The 13795-nt window shown below is 38.4% G+C and overlaps 1 protein-coding gene across 4 annotated transcripts in view; it reads right to left on the bottom strand.

Moving 5' to 3' along the window:
* LPIN2 (lipin 2) overlaps nucleotides 1-13795 on the bottom strand; it is a 67309-nt gene that overhangs the window by 49687 nt on the left and 3827 nt on the right. The window contains exon 1 of one of the 4 annotated variants that reach the window (XM_034762713.1): nucleotides 2609-3009. The exons of 2 other annotated variants lie outside the window; for them this stretch is intronic. In XM_034762713.1, coding sequence (XP_034618604.1) covers nucleotides 2609-2695 — 87 coding nt within the window. In that variant the 5' untranslated portion in view covers nucleotides 2696-3009. Of the gene's footprint in view, nucleotides 1-2608; nucleotides 3010-13795 lie in introns of those variants that run through there. One more of the 4 variants, XM_034762710.1, reaches the window with a different exon arrangement.

Genomic DNA, 13795 nt, shown 5'->3' with positions numbered 1-13795 from the left:
ACCATTCCCCCGCTTACATATAGCTGCCCGGAGTCTCAATATGTCAAGAGGACCACAGGTTTTCTGGATCTTTTTTTTTTTTAATTGTGATTTAGCCGTTCAAAAAGCATTCTGGAAAGCCTAAAGTAAGTAGTACTGAATTTGATAAGTAGCAGCAATGTTATTGCTTAAATACATGCAGATGCTTCACCAGTGTGAGAGAAGCAGTTCTGACCACAGATTTAGAAATGCTACAAGGAAACTTTTGCAGTAATGTTTCCCCTCTTACTTTCAGGCTTATATGGCTAAAATCTCACATTGTCTTGACTGCAGACAGAAAAGAAAGAAACCATGGCTTCCTCTTCATCTTCTTTGGAACCACCTAAAAGCAGTCTAGTTTCCATGGCTGGTATAAAAGGTGAGAGTCTGCTGGGAAAGCTGAGATAGGCTTAATGAATGTGACAGCATTTAAAAAAATATATATATATTTTAGCTTTCATTTGTCCCTGGGACTCAGAACATGCATGCTACCTGCCGCGTTCAAACTCTTCCCTCTTGACTTCTGAGTAATAGCCAAAAGTTAAATTTTAGTCAATAATAAAAATATTGCTGAGTTAACAGCAGATTTTAAAGGCTCAGCAATACTGAGGGCTCCAAAGCAGAGGGTAACTTCTTGTAATTTTTAATGCTCAAGAGGTCTTGGTTTTTGAACGCTTAAGTTATATGCTTGCATTTGTAAGATTCTCTATAGTTGAAAATATTCAAATATTGGTGGAGTATGCTGTGGCTCTAAGCAGGAAGAAAAAAAAAATTGCATCGCCAGAAAACACTGCCCTACAGTATTAAAGGTTTTTCAGGCAAAAAGCCATGACAGAATTCAAAAAGTTGAAACTGCCTGCTCTATCTTCTATTAAGACAAATTGTAACAGTAAATACAGAACTAGGGGGAAAGTTACTTACTCTGGAAATGAAGCCACATGTTTATGAAACTAAAAATAGCTAGGTTATGTAGCATAGCTTGTTCCACGCGCAAGATACTTAAACCAATATTAACTAAATTAACTCTCCACGCCCCTGTAAAATAGATTTTACAGTTCGAGGAACTGAGGCGAGTAGCTTTCACAATGGCAAATGGGACACAACTCAGGAGTTTTCAGCTCAGACTACATGTCTGATTTATTCTAGACACTAGAGGTTCAAATTACATTTTTAAAACACCTTCGGCAGGAAACTCTCAAATTTAAGGAGTTCTAATTTAAGTATTGAGGTCTGAGGCAGGGACCATGTCTGTCTGCCATAAAGCATGCAGCACACTTTTGAATACTGCAAAAGTAATACAATGTACATTAATGTGCATTGTTTATAGTTTAGGAACTTTTAATGGAAAATCTATATGCAAGCACGTGACATAACTGGAACAGCATCTACAAGAAGAGGAAAAACTTCCTGTGTATTTGTGGCATTTCTTCAGTGCAACAATGGAAAAACAATTTATCTTAATTTTTTAAAACCTAGCTCAGAATCCTGGTGTACTCCATCTGGTTTACTAATGCAACCTTTGGTTAGCTAATTGTATTGTTTGGGAAATCCAAAGTATTACATGCTAATACATTTTGTAAGATACAACTTTTTCAATCAAAATTATACACAGTTCACATTATATACACACAAGCAACTGACAGGATGTTTTCGCTACAAAGGGAATGAATCATAACTATCATTATGAAAAAATGTCAATGGAGGTCTTAATGGATAAGAGAATTAATTGTTCTATTGATTTCACATTGTATCTATTGCAGTGTGCCTTCTGAGTTAGAAATAAAGGGTTGCTCCTTTTCATTACTACTACAGAAAAGGGAAGAATGGAAAAGAAAAAGAGTGTAGTCTTGATTTTCTTCAATTTACCTGGTTTTGCCCATGTAAAAATACATATTTATTAGGTAGGAGTTATGTTTAACTGGATAGAATTGTCATTTAGTCAAAATTTTATTAGATTTGTTCCTCATTTATAATTTTTATTAGTATCTTGTTCACTTTTAATTAAGAGTTTTGTACATATTTAATTACAAGATCAGCAAAACTATAACTGCAGCTATAATATTTACTTGTATTTAGTTATAATAAATAATACAGAGGACTGGCAGCTTCCAAATGTCACTTGAATAAAAATCCTTATTTAAAATAATGTTTTTAAAATGTTTCATTAATTTTTACTTTATACTCCATTTTTCAGTTTGCGTATAAAAATAAATTTCTAACTAGGTCACTTCATATTCTTTATAGCAAAAGTTAACTAGATATACAGAGGTATATCTAACAAATGAACTGTGTATGCCAAGGTATACATAGCAAAAAACAAATATACATTTTGCTCTTAAATAAACATAACAAAAAAAAAAAAAGATTTAGAAGTTGCGGTTGAGCATGCAGTTATGAAAGAGAATGTGAAACCAAATCAAGTCCATTGAAGTTCAAATTAAGGTTTTCTAAAGAGTATTGCAACTCAAAAAGAGCTTGAAACTAAATGTTTCTCTGACAGATCCACTATGACTATTAACTACTTGACTGTGCCACACAAAATGAAGTCACTATATTTATAGTAAATAAGGATATCAGGGACAGAACTCACCAAGATACCAGAAGGGATTCCTTCATGTTCAATGACTGCATTCTTATTTATGTCATCTTCAATATCAATCTTTTCTGAGAAATTCATCTCATAAAAGAAGTTAACTTTTCACAGTACAGGTAAATACCAATCTAAAAAGCATAACATTATGTTGTACCAACTTTTTCTTCTTAAGATGGAAGCAGAATTTTACCACAAGTATTTTAAAATAGTAAGGTTTTCTCCCCTGCAGTCTTTCCTTCCTGAGAGAGGTTGATGTTCAGTCTACTTTCACACGTAATGGTATGGTTAAGTAAGGAAATGGCTATTTAGAAAAAGTCACATAGAAACTCCTTCACCAATAAGATTTGCTTGAACTGTCACAACCCCCTTCCTCTGTGAGATAAGAAGTAACATGAATATACTTTAGCATATGTTTGTACTGATAGTGTAATACAAAATCATTTACCCTAAGTCACATGATATTAGATGAGACTTCCATGTAATGAAACAGGGATTTAGTTAATGATTCTTATGCTTTGTCAACACTACGCTGATTTAGATGTTTTGCCATTGTAACTACCACCTGTAGCAATGTTGTGAGCTTTAGTACAGATCGCAGCTTCCTGTGGGTACAATCATATGACACTATCAGCCATTCTACCCTGGTACTCCATCAGCGGCTAAAAATCAGTGGAGTTGAACTGAAGATTTAAGTTTTAAAGGAAAAAAAATCCTACTATTCAACCCAAGTCCTGACTCACACAAAGGTTTTGTACTGATTTAACTATTTCTATTAGGGTGTGTTTTTTTTTTTTTTACTGAAATAATTAAATTGGTACAACCCCTAGTGTGCATGAAGTTATACTGGTATAGTTTATCCCCTACAATTTATAAGAATAAGCTATACAAATTAGCACTTTTATACCAATGCAACAGTATCCACACTAGGGTGTTAATACCACTTTAATTATACCTGTATGTGGTGGTACAACTTGTGTGTTTAGACAAACCCTAAAAGTTCACCATGTACCAGAATCACTATTTCATTAAAGGCAAAGAAAAAACACAACTTTTTAAATCGGAGAAAATGTAAAGCAGCACTACTTCTCTAATTAGTATCAAAGCTATATGAAATCACTGAGAAATTCAGTACAAAAACAAAGCAAATTTCTCCTCGAAGCCTAGGTGACTTTGACCACATTATGAAAAATATGAACTATCTAACATAGAACGTTAACATTTTTCTTCCACACAGCTTTCATCAATTTCGATCAACTGCAACTGAAAATAAAGAGGCTGTAACTACCACAGAAGTTTCTTTAACTTCAAATTTACATACCGGGTAATTGTTTCTGAGAGGTCCTACATATTGAACCACCATCTCCATTATACCCTCCTCTAAAGTAATCAATACATTAGACTTGGATGAAGGCAAATTAGTTGTTGATTGCAGCCGAATGGCTGCAAGAATCTTCTCAAGAGAACTTCTAGAGGCCACAGGTGAAGCCAATCTAGATTAATCTAAATTTTTGCCAGAAAGATATGCAGCCTTGATTACTGTCCCTCACTTGCAGTAACTACTATGAGGATGGACAAGGGTAGACTCCACTTGCCCTCAGATTTTACAGTCACCCGTCCCCCACCACTACCACCTTCATTTAAGTCAGCAACTAGGACTCTAATGTGACAATGTAATTTTTAGTCCTTTTTGAAAGTAGAACCACACTGGACAGAGAGAAGCATGTTACTAAAAGTGAAATAATTTTGAGCTTCAGTATCTCACACTTTGCTAGTCTATAACACATCATTCAACAAATCAAATTCCTAGTTGTCCAGGAGTACAGAGCATTAGTCCTCAGCCCTGACAGCTGGTAGGACTTTGACCCTGAATCAGTAAGAATTCAAAACATGTAAATCCCAAACCAGTGTAATTTTTATTCACTATATGTCTGGAGGTTTTAGTGGTAAAAATACCAACCAGTTTTGAAGTTAAACCCACTAAAAGCAGCACACAACAATTCTGTAATCTTGATAGGACTAGTAGTGAACTTTGGGTACACTGAGACACCACCCCAAAAAAAAAAAATCCTAGTAAGGACAAGCCCCTCCCATCCCCAAGTATACTTGGGGTCTGTATTGCACATTGAGCAGGGCTAGTGGTAAGGAAACCCTACTTGCAACTGACAAATGAAGTACTTGTCAAGTTTGCAGGGTGGATAAAAATCAACAATTACAAAAAAAAAACCTGATTTTTTATTTAAATTGGATTTTTTTTTTTTGATAAAAAACTATCTTAAGATATCTTTGAGCTATAATGTATCTCATCATGGAATAGGGATTATAAATTCTAATTATATAGTATGAGACAATATATTCATGTAATGTTCAAGAAAAGTTTTGTAAATGAGTTCCAATAGTTCATGGATTAGGGACCCAACCTTATGGGGCTCCAGGGGCTTCTGTATAGATTATTTAGGTTAATCTTTCTACCTACCCGATCGGACTCAGTGCTCAGTCTAGAAGATAACCATCAGAGATACTTAGTTTTGCAGTTCTCAAACTGTAGATTTGTGTCTCCAGAGATAACATACTTATTAACAGCAAAAATGTTTTTAAATAAATCAAATATAGAGGTGAGAAATAGCAGACCTCAACCCTACTGTCCCTCTGCAAATTTCTGCACACAGAATCAATCCCTGACCTCTCTCTAAAAGTACAAAGTCTCAAAAAGTTCAATGAATAGAAGATTGTTGGGGGCGGAATAGATCTGGACAAGGAGAAGAAGTCTGCAGATAAACGTGAGAAGGGAGGGACAAACAGTAGAAACAAAAGTGAAACTATTTGAGCAGCATATTCCGGAAGTCTTGAGGTCTTTCTGAGTGTAACCTTCATTGATTTGAGATCTACCATACCATTCTCTCACTAGAAGGGAAAATCTATAATGGCAGCAGGCGGTAAAAGAGACCCAGTTTGGGAATAGGAAACATTCAAGAAATATATGTTTGCTGATGATGTTTTAAAGAAAGACACACCAGTGAACTGGTGGAAGTCACTTAAGCACTTGAATTCAGAGACTGTTGAAGAGATAATCTCACTTTAAACAGCAGTAGTGTCTTCTGCCAGTGTAGAAAGAATATTTTCCTCCTTTGGACTAATTCATTTCAAATTGAGAAATTGTTTGGGACCTGAAAAAGCAGGAAAGCTTATTTTTCTTTTCCAGATTATGAACAAACAGGAAAATGAAGGTGAAGATGTCTGAGTTAGCTGCAGAAGCCAATATTTTAAGTTTCTTGTGTTGACCTGTCTGACATAGTCGATTTAATTTTTTTTTTTAATATTTCATTTAACTATTTTACTTAAAAACAATTTTAACAAAAACAAACCTGATTTTAAAAAACTTGAATGTTTAACTAAATTCAAAAATTCAAATGCTTGTTTTGTTAAAATATTATATGTTTGCTGTTGAAGAAAAAAAATCCAGAATACATAACATTGTTGTTTTAGATAAATAAAAATGTAAATGTCTGTCTGGTGATGTTCTCCTCCTAATACAGCATGGCAAGAAAAACCTCCAAATATAAATGATTAACCTGTTGAATTAGAGATAGTTCACCTCCCAATGACTTCATAAATATCTGCTTCAATTACCTTTGGTAAATGAAATAACCGAACAATCATACATTTTCTGATATAGCTGTAAAAGTAATCTGAAAAGTTTTCAAAATAAATCACTTTTAAAATGTATAGTGTGTACCTTCTAAAAATGAAACCTACATCTAGCTCTGAGTTGTGATGAATATGTATTAAGGTTATAACAACCAACAAGAATGCACTTTTATGTAGAAAACCATGATTAAATCAAGTCTTCCTGACTATGTTTTAAAACATGATTTAAAACAATTTAATTTAAATCAAATCCACCCTGCAAGTTTGTATAGCACTTGGATACTACAATGACTGGCACAGAAAAGACCAGTTTTCTTTCTTACCTGTGAGGTAAAGGGGGAGTAAGAAATTAATTTTTGTATATGTTAATCTTACCTAAGTACTGCAGTTTCAAATGTGAATCTTCTCCAGTCTGCAAACAGCTTACTTGCTTCTGCTATTGCTCACTACTTTCCTGATACTTATGAAACCTAAGTTCTCCTAGCAAGAACCTTGTTAGACAAAGCCTGTTAAAGTGGGCAAAGAGACATAAGGCATAAACACACCCTAGGATATAAATGTATTCTTGCTTAAATCAAAGATAGTAACTATTTAAAAAAAAGATTGTGTGTGGCACATTCCTATGCCAGTGAAACCACTTGCTTTTCCTCTGCTTTTTCCTTCTTTATACTGTTTGTCTCTCTTTATACTGGTCATCTTTTACCACAATTTTAGAGATTAAGCCACCTTATCTAGAAATTGATTTTTCAGTTTCAACACCTTTGAGTAAACTTATTACTCTACTTTTTTTTTTTTTTTTTAAAACACAATTTTCTGTTTTACCCATTATTTAAAAAAGTTCAGCATTCCAGTTTGACACTCAGTACTTCAACAGATCCTTATACATTTCTATACACCATTTCAGTTGCACCTATCAGAAGGCATTCATATCTCAAGGAGTGGATGGTGGGAGAAGCTTTGGATAAGAGCTACACTCTAACCTCTCAATGAGTTTCCCTGAATGTTAGTAAATTAAACAAAATGTAATTCCCTTTAGAAATAATTATAAAGTTAGCATATTTTTTCAAGTATGCAACAGTTAGTAAATGCCAGAATTAAGATTGCCTGCACAACCTTAATTTTGGCCACCTTGGGCATAGGCATTGTGAATAGTCTAATTACATGATTACATAATATTTTTTCCCACAGGACTACTTCTTAATTCAGTGCACAGGAGAGTGCACTTAATGAGCAACTAATATTTTATTTTATCCATATTGTTCAAAGAGTGAAGTACACAAGGCTTGGGGACACACTATCCAAACCCTGTTCTGAAGACAGAATTAATTTCCTCAGTCTTTTCTATGGCAGTCATTGTAGTATCCAAGTGCTATCCAACCTTTACTTTATTTTCACAATATCCATGTGAGATAAGTGAGTATTATCCCCATTTTGCAGATGGGGAACTGAGGCAGAAAAAGATAGATTTATTTTCCGCTCCACTCCTTACTAATTAGGCCTCAAGTGGAGTATTGTGTCCACTTCTGGACGCCACATTTCAGGAAAGAAGTGGACAAATTGGAGAAAGTCCAGAGAAGAGCAACAAAAATTATTAAAGGTGTAGAAAACATGACCTATTATGGAATATTGAAAAAATTGGGTTTGTTTAGTCTGGAAAAGAAAAGACTGAGAGGGGACATAGTAACCATTTTCAAGTACATAAAAGGTTGTTACAAGGAGGAGGGAGAAAAAATGTTCTTCTTAACCTCTGAGGATAGGACAAGAAGCAATGGTCTTAAATTGCAGCAAGGGAGGTTTAGGTTGGACATTAGGAAAAACTTCCTAACTGTCAGGGTGGTTAAGCACTGGAATAAATTGACTAGGGAGGTTGTGGAATCTCCATCATTGGAGATTTTTAAGAGCAGGTTAGACAAACACGTGTCAGGAATGGTCTAGATAATACTTAGTCCTGCCATGAGTGCAGCAGACCGGATTAGATGACCTCTCGAGGTCCCTTCCAGTCCTATGATTCTAAGTTCAAAAGTATCCACTAGTTTTAGGTGTCCAATTTGAGACACTTAGGGCCTGATATTTGAGAATACTTAGCATAATATAGAACTTTAAATGTTCAACACACAGCTCCCATTTACTTTAGTTGCAGCTCTGGGAGCTCAGCATTTCTGTAAGTCAGACCCCAGGGTACCAAGTTAGGCACCCAGAAAACAAGGAACACACAATTACTGACCAACTTGAAAAGCTTGGTTTAAGAAACTTCACCCTCCCAGTGGACGGGATCATTTTCATATAAGATATTCTCATAGCTTTGGTTTAGCTTCAAACCTTTCTCAAGAGACATACGCTAAATTGAAAAAAGATTTTATATGAGAATTTTTAAAAAAGTGCCTACACCCATCAAGGTGGAGGAGAGAAAGATTATACCAGTATCTGTTTAAATTCATATCTTATACCTGTAGACAGAGACCTTATTTTTTTGGCATATTCCTTTTAGAGGAAAGGAAAAGTGATCTGTTTATTGGAGGCTGAACACCTTCCCAATCTTGCACTTTCATGGACCCATCCTAAGAGACTTCAGCCACTTTAATGATCCCTCTCTCTTCACAGCAGTGCAGCTCCTCTTGGAGCCACATCACAACTGGCCGGGTCTCTCTGTAGCAATCATGGAAGGGAACCATGAAATTTGTGCAGTATTTCCTCTCATTTCAATTTCTTCCTGGGATGACCAAAGCATAAAAAGGTACACACCTCTCTGCACCCCTACAACCCAGTTTAGTTACTGAACTCTGTGGAGAGGCACAAGCATGCAGCACCAGGGGGAAAAGCCTTTATTGCAGTGCCTATGGAAGAGGGATTGTCCCTCTCCTTTCTCAAAACAGATGAGATTCGTATTTCCACTGATCTGATTTGGATTATCTAGGACTTTATTTTCACCTCTTTCTCACCTAATTTTAAACAAAAAATAAAGCATCCATGTACACGGCAAGACTGGAAATATGAAAAGCAATCCAACAATAATTAATTCATGCTTTTAAACATATATTGCATTGTAGCCACACATTATACCATCATCATCACTATCAGATACAAGCATAGAGATTTCAAACACAGAGTCCCATAAAGTCTTTACCAAAAAGTGCAAATATGCAATTTGATAGCCACATAAATGACAACTGGAAACTTTCCTTAATCTACTTTCACACTTCAATGTTAAATGATTTTACACTCTCTCTCTCTCTGACACACACACACACAAGTAATTTTCTCTTTGATGCACTTAACATTGATTTTAATTAAGCACATGCATCACAAGAAGAATCTAATCATGCATTCAATTTGCATATAAAACAGTCTTTAGTATGAATGGGATTTAAGGGGGGGAGGGGAAACCAAGATTCCAGAATTTTCCCTGGGAAGGTGAGGAGGGAAGAGGAGAATAGATCTGTTTCCTAGTATAAAATATTGGTATTGCTGATTGAACTTTTATGGACAGTCACAAAACTACTGTTTGTAAAAAGGATAAGTCTGTTAATCCCCAGCATGTGATAGTGTTTTCTACATTATGCATTCATAGATCATCTATGCTTGACATTATTGTAATGCAATGCAGCCTCAGAGCTCCTTGACCCCGATAACACACAGACTTTTCATCCAGGGAATCAGAGGAAATAAATCAAAGGAATAGTGTATCAGCAGTAGAACGAGAGTACAAAAAATAAAAAAACCACCACCCTATAACAATAGTTTACAAAAATTGCTTGAAGATGATAACTCCACTTCAGTATATATCACAAGTCAAATTCCAATTTGTCCTCCATTTGATTAACAAGATCTAGAGAGTTCCATCTTTGCTGTATATTCATCAAGGTGAAATAAGCCTGTATTTCAGTTCCAATGAACATTACTGAAACATCTCCTCCTTCACAGGAATGCTCCTCCATTGCTTACTTTCCATTATTTCCTCAAAAAACCAGCACAGTGACCATGCCACCAGCCCAAAGACAGGATTTCTTTTTGAGACTGTTACATTCCAGACTTGCATATACCCTGAGACTTCACTGACTTCTCAGTCAATGGAGCTGTACAGTGTACACCAATGCAGAATTTTGCTGTTTACAGAATGAGACCTCAATGTTATTACTCAGAATATTTTTAACCTATTGAATGGCCCAATTCCAATATTCTGTATGTTAATTCAGGAGACTTGAGTTTAATTTCTGAGTTCAATCTCATTTCCTCGGCCAAATGGGTTAGGAGTGTTAGGCCAATCTACATTATGCAGTTTGGTAGTGTAGTTTAAGAGGCCTTATGCTGACCTAATGACAAATGCATCTATAGAGCCAGGTCCCTTTCACTGACGTAACTCGCCCACTACGTCAGCTTAATTACTCCATTTCCATGAGAGGCATAGTGCTTAATTCGATGTTGCTAGGTCAACAAAGAGGCAGAGTAGACACTGCATTGCTTACGTTGACCTAACTGGCCTCCAGGAGGTGTCTCACAATGCTCTGGTAAACGCTTTCAGCTCTGCTGCACAGAAATCAGGTACACAGGAAACAGTCCCTCCTCTATCAAAGGACCAGGAACTTTTGAATTTCCATTTCCTGTTTGTTTGGCATGGAGAGCTCGCTTGCACAGATAATCACGGCAGCTCCACACTCCAAATGCGATCCAGCCTGGAGTACACAGGTGGTGATGGATATTCTTGGTCTGTGGGGAGAAGAAGCTGTGCAGGCATAACTCTGATCCAGCCATAGAAACGCAGGCATCTGCAAGCAGATTGCGCAAAGCGTGGGGAAGAAGGGCTACATCAGGGACACACCACAGTGACGTGTGAAATCAAGGACCTGCGGCAGGCATACCAGAAGGTAAGGGAGGCGAACAGTTGCTCTGGTACAGCACTGCAGATATGCCTCTTCTACAAGAAGCAGCATGCGATTCTCAGCAGTGACTCCACCACAACCCCCAAGAGCAGCGTGGAAACCTCTGAGGAGTCGGAAACCCAGGCCAGTTCAGGCAACACTAAGGAGGAGGTCTTGGAGGAGGAGAATGGGAGACAGGTGAGCCGGAGAGCCAGGAGCTGTTTGTAACCCTGCAGCAGTCCAGCCAGTTGCAGAAGAGCATCGTGGCCAATCATGATGCCGATGAAGGAACCTTTGCCAAGTATGCAATTTCAAGTAAGATTTTGGGGTCAGTACGGCGGAACAAAGAGTTGAGGCACTCCGAGATTTTATGGGAATCCTCCACAGAGATCTCTAGGAAACTTTCCTTGAGGTACTTGGCAATCCTCTGCCGGAGGTTCGTTGGCAGAGCTGCCTTGTTCCTTCCTGCATTGAGAGAGACTTTCCCATGCCACTCTGCAATCACTTGGACAGGGACCAAAGCTGCACACAGGCGAGCAACTTAGGGACCGGGGTGGAAGCCACAAGCGTGTAGCAGATGCACCCTTGATTTCCTGCTTACCCTCAGGAGTGAGATATCTTCCATGGTGACCACTGCCTGTGGAAAACAGTGGTACCGTTTAGAGTATTGCCCCCCATAAGTAACCTTTTCAGATTGCTTCACTGCCCTGGCCTCACCATAGGTGGGGTCTTCTGCCTCATGTGTGCTTGCCTAGAGTCACCGAGAAAGTGATAGGCATGTTACCAGCATTGTGTTAATGTTACTGTTGTTTCTAATGCTCTGTGTGTAGCTGACAATAGCTCTTCTGTTTATTGTGAACCATGTGTTTCCAGATTTCACCTTGAGAAACAACCGTCCTACAGCAGCAGAGTGTCTGCACAAGATAAGAAACCGTTTGAGAAGGACCAAGGAAGATATGTTCTAGATTGTGCTGCAGCAGTCAGAGGCTGAAAACACTGAACACAAGAAGTGGAGGGAAAGTGAAAAGCAGGAAAGAGAAAAGAAGGATTCTTACAACAGGGATGCCACAGAGAGGCTGATTAAAGTTATGGAGTGTCAAACCGACATGCTCCAGACTCTCCCCTGTGCATTCCTTTCCACTTTTTGACACTTTGTGCTTTCCTCTACACTCCACCCCTGCAGACAGCTGTTCCAATAAAAGCTGGACCTATACTCAATTACGAAAATCATCCCCCTCCGATTCCTTCCCTCCCCCCCACTAACTGTGTTGTATGGCTGTGTGCGCCTGTGTGGTTTGTCAATAAAAGCAGTGTTTTTATTAATATGCACTCTTTCTTTATTTTCCCGCAAGGGATGGTACTTAATGGCACCATGCAAATCAGCAACTTTATTAGTCCCTTACACTGAATCCTAGGACTTAACAATCATAGCTCCTTCATAGGCTACCAGATTTAAGTAATCATTACAGTCCCAAGCATAGCAGCAACCGTTACCAATTTTCTTGTTGGAACTGTTGTCTCAAGGCATCCCTTATTCCTACTGCTCCACGTTGCACCCCTCTAATTGTCCTGGTATCTGGCTGCTCAAAATCAGCAGCCAGGCTTTCTGCCTCAGCAGTCCACCCCGAGAAAACCGTTCGCTCTTCCCTTCATAAATATTATGCAGCATACAACACGTGGCTATAACTGTTGGAATATTTTCCTCACTCAGGTCTAGCCTGCCATATAGGCATCGCCAGCGCGCCTTTAAGCAGCCAAATGCACATTCAACCTACTCAGCCTTTTGTTGAACCACTCCTTATTGCTATCTAGGTTTCCCATGTATGGCTTCAAGAGCCATGGCATTAATGGGTACGCCGGGTTTCCCAATATCACTATGGGCACTTCTACTTCCCCTAGGGTGATGTTCTGGTCTGAAGAGAAAGTCTCTGCTTGCAGCTTTCTGTACAGACCAGCATTCCTAAAGATACGTGCGTCATACACTTTTCCAGATCACCCCATGTTAATGTCTGTGAATCGGCCCACAGTGATCCACAAGCGCCTGCAAAACCATAAAGAAGTACCCCTTCCGATTGATGTACTCAGTCACAAGATGGTCCAGTGCCAGAATTGGAATGTGTGTCCCACCTATCACCCCACCGCAGTTAGGGAAACTGTGCAAAGCCATCCACAATATCACGTATGTTGCCAAGAGTCACGGTCTTTCGCAGCAGAATGCGATTAATGGCCTTGCACACCTGCGTTAACACAGCACCAATGGTTGACTTCCCCACTCCAAACTGGTTCGTGACCGACCGGTAGGAGTCTGGAGTCGCCAGCTACCACACTGCAATCGCCACATGCTTCACCCAGAGCGCAGTTCTCATTTGGGATCCCTTGCGCTGCAGGGCTGGGGCAAGCTCAGCACACAGTTTCATAAAGGTGGCTTTCCACATCCAGAAGTTCTGCAGTCACTGTTTGTCATCCCAGACTTGCATAACTATGTGATCCCACCACTCTGTGCTAGTTTCCCAAAAGCAATGTTCCACTGCAGTCAGCTCGTCTGTGAATATCAAAAGCAATCTAATATTGCTGCTGCGCTTTTCATTAAAGTGGTATAACTTCTGGCGCAAAAACTTGCCAGTGTAGACATACCCCAAATGACTGGCTGGGAAGGGCCCACTCAAGTTGGATGGCCCATCAG

The sequence above is a fragment of the Trachemys scripta genome, chromosome 2, assembly GCF_013100865.1.
Source record: "Trachemys scripta elegans isolate TJP31775 chromosome 2, CAS_Tse_1.0, whole genome shotgun sequence".
Lineage (NCBI taxonomy): Eukaryota > Metazoa > Chordata > Testudines > Emydidae > Trachemys > Trachemys scripta.
Note: the sequence above shows the minus strand (reverse complement) of the source record. Positions and strands in the feature narration are given on the sequence as shown.